This window comes from Heteronotia binoei, chromosome 6 (assembly GCF_032191835.1).
Source record: "Heteronotia binoei isolate CCM8104 ecotype False Entrance Well chromosome 6, APGP_CSIRO_Hbin_v1, whole genome shotgun sequence".
NCBI lineage: Eukaryota > Metazoa > Chordata > Lepidosauria > Squamata > Gekkonidae > Heteronotia > Heteronotia binoei.
Window position 1 is genome coordinate 8,360,581 of NC_083228.1, and position 10,146 is coordinate 8,370,726.

At 50.1% G+C, this 10,146-nt stretch overlaps 1 protein-coding gene across 1 annotated transcript; it reads left to right on the forward strand.

Annotated features, from left to right (window-relative positions):
- Positions 1 to 8,824: 8,824 nt before the first annotated feature.
- LOC132573489 (DNA/RNA-binding protein KIN17-like) lies at positions 8,825 to 9,693 on the forward strand. The gene has a single exon (XM_060240981.1). It carries the CDS (start codon positions 8,836 to 8,838, stop codon positions 9,691 to 9,693), a length of 858 nt encoding a protein of 285 aa, XP_060096964.1. The 5' UTR covers positions 8,825 to 8,835.
- The last annotated feature ends 453 nt before the right edge of the window (positions 9,694 to 10,146 follow it).

Here is a 10,146-nt window from a genome sequence, read left to right on the forward strand (position 1 = left end):
GGCCTTTGCTTCCTTGGTGGGGGGAGCAGCTAGCCCCACGCAGGCCTATGGGCTGTGCAGCCGGCAGCCCCCACCCTCTGCCCCCCTCGCTGTCTTCAGAAGCCCCAGTGTGGGAAGGGAGATGGCAGGCCGACCTCACTGCCCCTTCTCTTCTCCCAGCAGCCAGCTGAACAGAGAGGGCCTTTTTTGCTCAGCTGTCAGGTGGGAGAGAAGGGGCATGCCGCTTCTGGCCCTGTGGAGCCTTCCCCTTGTTTCTTAGCAGGAAAAAGAGTTGGCAGGGACAAGGCCACGCCATGCCCCCCCCTCCCCTGTCTTCCACACCTGACAGCTGAGCAGAGAGGGGGGCTAAACTTTCAACTACCCCTGTGGAGTTGTGCGGCCCGGTTCCTCCGTTGTATCCAATGGAGAGATCGTGCGGCTGCTGCGCCGGGACTCCAGAGACGGGGGCTGCAGTTGAAACCCCCTCTCTGCTCTGCGGGGGGGAGACACAGGGCAGAGGCAAGAGGGAGCCAGCTGGGGAGGGACCACGTGGTCCACACCCGTCACCCCAGGCTCCCTTGCCCTCTGGGGGAAAGGGGAGGGGGACCAGCAGGCTGGGAGCAGGGGCACCCCAATTTTAGTGAGGGCACTGCCCCTCCACTAGCTAGGCCCTCCTCCACCTCAGGGTGACCGGGCAGGAGCTATGCAGGGGCCTCTTGGAAACCCAACTTCTGCAGGCCACTTCAATGCCCTCAGCAGCCAACGCTGGGGATCTCATTCGCCAGGTCCCCCAGCTAACACACTCCACCCTGGATCAGCTTTGGGCAGCCTTGGTGAGGAAGACACGAGCAGCTTTCGCTCTCTGCCTTCCCCAGTTCTGCCATGCCCCCCCCCTCCACCCGTCCCCTGCGCTCATCCCGGACTGCCATACCCAGCTGCTTCTCTTCCTTTGTTCGAAGATCTGCTGCAGGGACCCCGGAATGGCTCCCCTCTCCCCGTGCTGAGGAAGGGAAAGATCTGGCCCTTCTGCAGGCGCCAGTGGGGAACCGCCAAAAGTGAGAGAATCCCGCCCTCCTCTCCTTGGGGAGACCCTCCCCCCAGAACACTGACCAGCTGTGATGTCTTGGACTTTCTCTCTCTCTTTGAATGATTTATAAGCTATTTGCAAAATATGGAAAGACAAAACAGACACATGCCATTAAAAGAGAAAATGTACAGTTCCCTTACTGTGTTTTCATTTCCAAGCAGTATGAGTAAACAGGCAATCAGCACAATTAGGAGAGGAACGGTGGCTTAGTGGTAGAGCATCTGCTTGGGAAGCAGAAGGTCCCAGGTTCAATCCCCGGCATATCCAACTAAAAAGGGTCCAGGCAAGTAGGCGTGAAAAACCTCAGCTGGAGACCCTGGAGAGCCGCTGCCAGTCTGAGTAGACAAGACTGACTTTGATGGACCGAGGGCCTGATTCAGTAGAAGGCAGCTTCATATGTTCACAGTCGCCCCCTAAAGGCACCTCATAGATTGCTTCTGGGTTTGTTTGTTTGTTTAAAAAAAAAACCCTCCCCAGATATCTGCATGTAGGGAAATTCTATCTCCCTCAGGATTGACATTTTCCAAGATCATTAAGTGGGAATATCAAGCAATGCCAAAATGTGAAGGAGCTGCAGCTTTTAGGTGGCGTTGAATAAAATTGTTCGATAATCTTAAGACTCCTTCCTCCCTGAGACCCCTCTCCCCCTTCCAAACCCACAATAGAAGTTCCAGACCTCCCAAGAAGGGCAAAGACAACAGCCCCCAATCCCCCAAGCCCAGGCCCCCTCCATTCCCACAACCTCTCATGCCCCCAATCCATCGCCAGACCTGAGTCACAATCTGCCCACCTTTGGTTCAACTCTACTTTCCCCAGCATGGAAAGGGAAGAGGTCCAAAACCCAATACCAGTCTAGGCTAAGAGGGGAACATTCTGTTCCAGGAAGGGCAGTGGAAAGAGGGAGGAAGAAGGAAAACAATCCACAGAAATCCCATTTAGGGGAGGGAGGGCTGGGGTCATGAAGAGAAAAATATTTATATATATTTAAAGTCAAGGTGCCATAAGATCAATCACTCAGCAGTTATTGGTGGGGCTTAACAACCATCGCTTCAAAAGGCGCTGGCATCTGGTCCATATCAAACCCACTTCTTTTTCCCATTGTTTTCCTCAGGGGATTAAAAAAAACACAGATAGCATCAGCTGCTGCTATGTCTGGAATGGAGGTTCTTCTTGCAGCTCCATTGTGTGGGTGGGCAGCTTCCGCTGTCCTCTGGACCAAGGATGTAGTCAAGGGGGAGATTTGGTTGTCCAGCTCCTCAGCAGTACGATGCTCATGAGATATTGAAGTCTTCCTCTCTACAATGCATTGTGGAAGGGGGCCCTCTTAAGGCTCATAGCTTTTTGGGGAGAGGTCTTTAGAATCTCTAAAGCAGAAGCAGCATAAACTTGCTCATTTCGTAAATATCTCTTTGGTGAGGATGACATTTAGCTGTAAACGATGGGGCTGAGGTTGGTTTGTCCTTCTTATCCTGAGAAGGAGCAGAATGCGGAGATTTAGACGCCGCAGATGTATGCAGAGCCGGCTGTGCCACGAGGCAAACTAGGTGATCGCCTAGCGCACCAGCCTTCTGGGGGTGACGAATTCTGACTTGCCGACATTATCCGTGCATGGGGGGGGGGGTGACAGAAGTTAGCCTTGACTAAGAAGTGACAGAAGTTAGCCTTAACTAACTTCATAATGCCCCTGTATAAATGGATGGTGCGGTCTCATTTGGAGTACTGTGTGCAGTTCTGGTCGCCGCACCTCAAAAAGGATATTATAGCATTGGAGAAAGTCCAGAGAAGGGCAACTAAAATGATTAAAGGGCTGGAGCACTTTCCCTATGAAGAAAGGTTGAAACGCTTGGGGCTCTTTAGCGTGGAGAAACGTCGACTGCGGGGTGACATGATAGAGGTTTACAAGATAATGCATGGGGTGCAGAAAGTAGAGAAAGAAGTACTTTTCTCCCTTTCTCACAATACAAGAACTCGTGGGCATTCGATGAAATTGCTGAGCAGAAAGGTTAAAACGGATAAAAGGAAGTCCTTCTTCACCCAAAGGGTGATTAACATGTGGGATTCAGTGCCACAGGAGGTGGTGGCGGCCACAAGTATAGCCACCTTCAAGAGGGGTTTAGATAAAAATATGGAGCACAGGTCCATCAGTGGCTATTAGCCACAGTGTATGTGTGTATATAAAATTTTTTGCCACTGTGTGACACAGAGTGTTGGACTTGATGGGCCGTTGGCCTGATCCAACATGGCTTCTCTTATGTTCTTATGACTGTGCCGACATTATCAATGCATTGGGGGGGGCGGGGGGGGTGACAGAAGTTAGCCTTGACTGTGCCGGATAGTTTAGGGCCGGCCGTGGATGTATGTCTACTTTCTGAATCCGTCTTTTACTGCAGTACACTCTGGTTGTCCTCTGCCAAGGAGGAGTCCAGTGGCACCTTTAAAATAAACAAAGTTTTATTCAGGCTAGAACGATTCATGGGCAAGCACACGTCTTCCTTGCACACGAAAGCTTACACCTTGAATAAAAATATGTAGGTTTTAAAGGTTCCCCTGGACTCAAGCTGTTTCCTGAGGCCTACCCACCTCAATTTGTCCTGTCCAGTTAATCTGCTCCTTTCCTTCTTTCGTCCCTCCAGCCTAAAGCCCCCGGAGTTGTCCTTTGCGTGCCCAGCTTCTGCCAAAGCACCCCTGAGCATGTGACCTCTGCACCTTGGGCTGGCCCCCTCAATGGGCCAAGAAGCCCCCAAGGGCCTCCAGACACAGGACGGAGGGCAGAGGCTGGATCTTCGGTCCCCATCCACTCGAAGACATCCAACAGTCACACTGCCGTTACAGATTGGATTCTCTTCCATTCCCAAGCATGGAGTGGCCAGTGGGGATCAAGGCCACAGCACAGAGGGGAGAAGGGCTCCCGCCTCCCTCATGCGCACCTTCCTAAGCAGAAGCAGTCCCCCCACAGGGGCCGCTATTTGGAGAAGCCGCCATATTCCCTGGGGTACGTTCTCTTCTTGAGCGGTTCCAGGCTGGGAAAATTTCTCAGGAGGAGAGGGATGAAACCATGGTCCTGGCCCTAACCAGATATCACACACACAGGGATGGAGCCCACCTCACAACAATATGTGTGTATATATACCAGCTATAACTACCATAAGGTCACTAGTGCCTGTTTCTATATGACGGAAGCTCAATCCCCTGTTCAAAAGGGGACATCTGTTCTGGTCTGTGTCTAGCCCCCTCCCTTTTGATCTTCTGAAGCCCCTTGAAGTTTGCCTTAGAACTGCCTTTGACTAAATTCATTTTGGATAAACATCTGGAGCAGAGGTCCATCAGTGACTCACAGGGTATTGAGGGAACTCTCTGTCTGGGGGAGGGATGCTCTGTATACTTAGTGCTTGGGGGGAAACAGTGGGAGGGCTTCTAGTGTCCTTGCCCCACTAGTGACCTCCTGATGGCACCTGGGTTTTTTGGCCACCGTGTGACGCAGAGTGTTGGACTGGAGGGGCCATTCTCTTATGTTCTTTACTGGCAGTCCTAATTCAGATTTCAAATTGCAGCCTTTTCTCTGCGGTTAGCAAGTGATACAGAAAATCAATCTATTCGGGCTTCATAAAAGAGACCAGGCATTTCAACGATTTGGAGAGGTAAAAAGGTAAAGGTAGTCCCCTGTGCAAGCACCAGTTATTTCCGACTCTGGGTTGATGTCGCATCATGACGTTTTCACGGCAGACTTCTTCTACGGGGTGGTTTGCCCTTGCCTTCCCCAGTCATCTCCACGTCCCCCTCAGCAAGCTGGGGACTCATTTTTCTGACCTTGGAAGGATGGAAGGCTGAGTCAACCTTGAGCTGGCTACCTGAACCCAGCTTCCGCCAGGATCAAACTCAGACTGCAGTACTGCAGCTTTACCGCTCTGCGCCACGGGGCTCCTAATTTGGAGAGAAGGGTCTATATTTCCTGGGGAAGGACAGTAGAGCTTTTAGGCAAAGCCCTTAAAGTCTAACTATTGGATTCCAGAAGAGGTTTCTTGGAGCTAAGAGCGTTACATGGGGGAAAGTGGGCTATAAATTTCCAATGTAAATCTCATGCCATGGTGTCCTATCACTCATCTTTCCAAGATTTTCTCCCTTTAGATCCTCTGCTTGTAGAGTGAAACAGCCCAAGGGGGAGAGCATCTAACTCAGCTTGTGGGAGTGACCTCCATTGTGATTGAAGGGGCCCCACCCAGGAAAGAGCCCTCCAGATTGCAGGCTCCTTTGCATTCAGGTAGAGTGAATGGGGAGATAGACAGGGACCTCTGAGTCAACCCTTTGTTGCATGAAGCACACATGATCCCCCCAAAACCCCTCCTAGTTTGTCTCCCATGTGATAAAGATGAAGGGGGCAATCAAGGCACTGGGGGAGTAACATTTTGGCTTGGCTGTGTCCTGCATTCCCTGGGGAAGGAAAGTGGAGCTCTGAGGCAAAGCCCTTGAAGGCTGGCCCTTGAATCCCAGGAGAAGCTTTTGAAAGCATCACCTGGAGAAAACTGGACTATAGAAACTTCCAAAGTTTGTGCAAGAAGCCAGTTCTTCCTTCTGTAAGTGGCTGCAGGAACCCCCTTGATTTGAAGCGGCTTTGGGGGGAAAGTTTTCTTTTCATGGCTAATGTGGCCCAGGAGAAAGAAAGCCTTTTCCTCCCAGGGAAATGTGGAGGGGCTTTGCCAGAGAAATGCTTTCGGGATTCCAATACTTCTGAACCTGTTCACCGTCCCATGCAAAATCAAGAGAGTCCAAGCCCCTTGATTTCATATCCTTAACCTGGAATAACAGTGCCTGGCAGGGGTGGTCAAGCTGTGGCACGAGGGCCACATGTGGCTCTTTCATACATATTAAGTGGCTCTTGAAGCCCGCCCCCCCCCCCCACACACACCATCAGCCAGCCTGGAGAAGGCATTTGTCTCTTTAAACCACTTCTCCAAACCAAGCCAGCTGGGGCCTCGGAGAATGCATTTAAGGTTGCTTCCTTCCCACCCTTCCTTCCTTCCTCCCTCCTCCCTCAAACATTTGACATTCATGTCTTGGGGCTCTCAAACATCTGACCTTTATTCTATTGGCTCATACGTTAAGCATGTCTGGCCACCCCTGGTGTACGGATTGCCTTCTTAATGTGGACTGTGTGGCATGGGAATCCAATGACCACCCCCAGACAGCACTTCCAGGGCCACAACTTCAGCTGTAAGCACACTTACTCCTTTCTAAATGTATTGATTTCAGGGACTTTAGACTGGAGTAAGTCTGCATCGGATTGCATTGTGAAACCCTCAGGTTTGCTTTTATATCTTTTCTATTATTATTTTGAACTCTGGATTGGGAAGTGCCCTTTTCTCTAGCTTGGCTTGTTTTTAAAATTCCATCCGGAGGAGAGTGGGAAGTTACTTCCTTTGCTTTTAGGAGAGTTTATTGGGGATTTTGACCGCCATGCCTGTCTGTGCTTGTGTTCCGTTTAATTCCTTGTGTTCTCTTCCTCCCTGGGAAACACAGCCGGGATCCTCCAGCAACTGTGGTGGTACAGCTGTGCATTGGGGGTAACCACTGTAGCCTGAACACAACACCTGCCTATAGAGGAATTACGCAGGGAGGAGATAAAGTAGCATTTGTAGGCTTCAATCAGCTCTCCCACCTTGAAAATAATACTTGTGAATGATGTCCACTCCTCAGGCCTTACAGCCGTGAAGCCCTTTCCAAATTCGCTGGTCTCCTGAATGCCCTGCTTGGAAATCCGTCTCTTTCTCAAGGAAGATTGTTTGCTTCCCAATTCATGAGCTTCCCTGCTCTGTCCTTGAAGCTCCCAGGGCCATCTTTTGCCAGTCACACATGCTCAGCCTGGCCTACCTCACAGGGGGGTTGCGAGCAGTGTTCCCTCTCAGCTGCGTTAGCATGAGCTAGCTCACAGGCTTTTTAAGCCTCCGGCTCACAGATTTTTGTCTTAGCTCAGGAAGGATGACCCCAGAGCAAACTAGTTGACGCAGTAGCTCACAACTTTAAGGCCAGTAGCTCACAAAGAAGAATTTTTTGCTCGCAAGACTCCGCAGCGTAGAAGGAACATTGGTTGTGAGGAGCAAATTGAAAAAAGGAGAATGAGGTGTGTCTGTTAGATGTTAAGAACATAAGAACATAAGAGAAGCTATGTTGGATCAGGCCAGTGGTCCATCCAGTCCAACACTCTGTGTCACATAAGAACATAAGAGAAGCCATGTTGGATCAGGCCAATGGCCCATCCAGTCCAACACTCTGTGTCACATAAGAACATAAGAGAAGTCCTGTTGGATCAGGCGAATGGCCCATCCAGTCCAACACTCTGTGTCACATAAGAACATAAGAGAAGCTATGTTGGATCAGGCCAATGGCCCATCCAGTCCAACACTCTGTGTCACATAAGAACATAAGAGAAGCCCTGTTGGATCAGGCCAATGGCCCATCCAGTCGAACACTCTGTGTAACAGAAGAACATAAGAGAAGCTATGTTGGATCAGGCCAATGGCCCATCTAGTCCAACACTCTGTATCACATAAGAACATAAGAGAAGCTATGTTGGATCAGGCCAATGGTCCATCCAGTCCAACACTCTGCTTCACACAGTGGCCAATACACACACACACACACACATATATATACACTGTGGCTAATAGCCACTGATGGACCTGCTCCATATTTTTACCAATCTCCTCTTGAAGCTGGCTACATGTTTGACACCCCTGGTATAAACAAATGCTTACATAAATGATTTAAATGGAGCCTTGGGTGGCCCTCAGTAGATATAGCCAACTAAACATGTCTCATTGGTTAAATTTAGTGATATTTAATGGAACTTTTAAATTGCATTTCACAACTCTAAAACTGCAATTTCATTCTTCTCAGCTGGGGTGGAATCCAGCGGTATCAGAAAGGCTGGGCCAGCCTGCTCCTTCCGTGTCATCTTGAGGTCCTGTGGAAGCTTCTACAAGATCTTGAGGGGAGAAGCTTTCCTTCTCAAAACCTCACACATCCCAGAATTGCAGACTGTCAATAATAGACCAGCATAGAGGGCAAGAAACTCCTCAGATCTGGGGATCTGGATGGATAGCAATTGATACAGAAAATGCTTCATGCAAGAGATCAGGAATGTCAACAATTTGGAGAGAAGGATCTATTTTTCAAAAACACAAACAAGAGGGAAAGAAAATTTCCTGCCAAGGTGTCCTATAATCTTTCCAGGAATGGACCATTTCCTCCCTTTAGAGTGAAGTGGCCCGAGGCAAAGAGCATCTAACTCAGCCTGCAGGTGTGACCTCCATTGTGATTCAAGAGGCCCCATACAGGAAAGTCCTCCAATTGCAGGCCCATTTGCACTCAGGCCTAATGCGGAGACAGATAGGAACCTCTGAGTCATCCCTTTGTTGCATGAAGCACCAAAGACCCCCAGGGTTGGTGCCAAAAACACCCTCCTGGCTCATTTCCCATTGGACAAAGATTAAGGCATTGCCTCTTAGGTGGGCTATAAGAACCTGGTCCTGACCCAGCTTCCTTCATTCAGGGATCCTGCTCTAGAAGAAGACCTGGTCCTGCTGTGATCTCAGCTGAAGCTCTACTTCTTCTGTTCTCCATCCTTGCAAGTATTCACTGGATCCCAACCGAAGAGGCTGCACAACATTGCAAGGGGGAAGCCAGTTTGCTGTAGCCGCTTTCAGGTCATCTGTTGTCTCAGAGAGAAGCAGGAAACCAGCTGAAGACAGACTCTCCTTCCCTTGTTTTTCTCGATGGGGAAGACAGATTTCCTGAGCCCCAAGGCGATTGGCAACCGCAGCAGATCGAAGGGGCTGCAGAAGCTGCGCTGGTATTGCCAGATGTGCCGGAAGCAGTGCAGGGATGAGAACGGCTTCAAATGTCACTGCATGTCCGAATCTCACCAGAGACAGCTGCTGCTGGCATCAGAAAATCCTCAGCAGTTCCTGGATTCCTTTTCGGAGCAATTCCAGAACAATTTCCTGGAACTCCTCCGGAGACGATTTGGAACAAAGAGAGTCCACAATAACGCTGTGTACAACGAATACATCAGCTCTCGGGAGCACATCCACCTGAACGCCACCCAGTGGGAGACGCTGAGCGATTTCACCAAGTGGCTCGGGAGAGAAGGCTACTGCAAGGTAGACGAAACCCCCAAAGGCTGCTACCTCCAGTACATCGACCGGAGCCCGGAGATGGTCCACCAGCAGCAGGAAGACGAGAAGAAGAGAAAGCAGGCCTTGGACGATGAAGAGAAGAGGGCCAGGTTCCTTGAGGAGCAAATCAGGAGAGGCTTGCAGGGGAAGGAGCAGGAAGTCCCGGTCTACACAGAACTAAGGCGAGGAAACAACAAAGAGAAAGTGGTCTTTAATCTGAACCAAAGAGCGAGAACTTCCACAGAGCCACCACCCAAGCCCTGTATGTTGAAACGCAGCGGGCTGTGGACGGCAGGACCAGCACAGACGGTGAAGCGGAAAGAAATCCCTCTGAACTCCGGGCAGTCGAAAGAAAAGAAGAGAAAGACAGCACTGGAGGAGATCACGGAGCTGGGAGAAGAGAAGAAAAAGTCCGCCCCGACCGACTACTGGCTGCAGCCTGGAATTGTGGATTGAATGCTATTTGTTCCAGCTGACTTAAACTGGGGGGGGGGGGGGGGAGGGCGTTATCCTTACTGTACTCAGTACTTAAAATTCTGGTTCCTACTACTGCTAACATTAAAGTTGTTCCATTGTATAGTTATAATCTGAATTCTACATACCCTTGATTGTCGCATTTTCTAGTTTTATTTCTGCATTCTGTTTTTGGCTTCTTTCGCAACATTTCAATAAACAATTACCTTGGGAAAAAACACTGGGATGTTTTGTGATGCTAATTGTAAAACGCTGCCTGAAAGAAAAGCTATAACCTTTCAGAGATAAATATATAGAAAGAGGAGCAGCCTCTCCCCAGTCAGCCCAGCCCTCCTCTGTGACCAGGCCTCTGAGGCCACAAGGGCCAGGGGATGGTCTCTGTGGGGACAGGCCAGGACTTCAGCCCCCCTGCCTCCCCCAGCAGCAGCAGCCTCT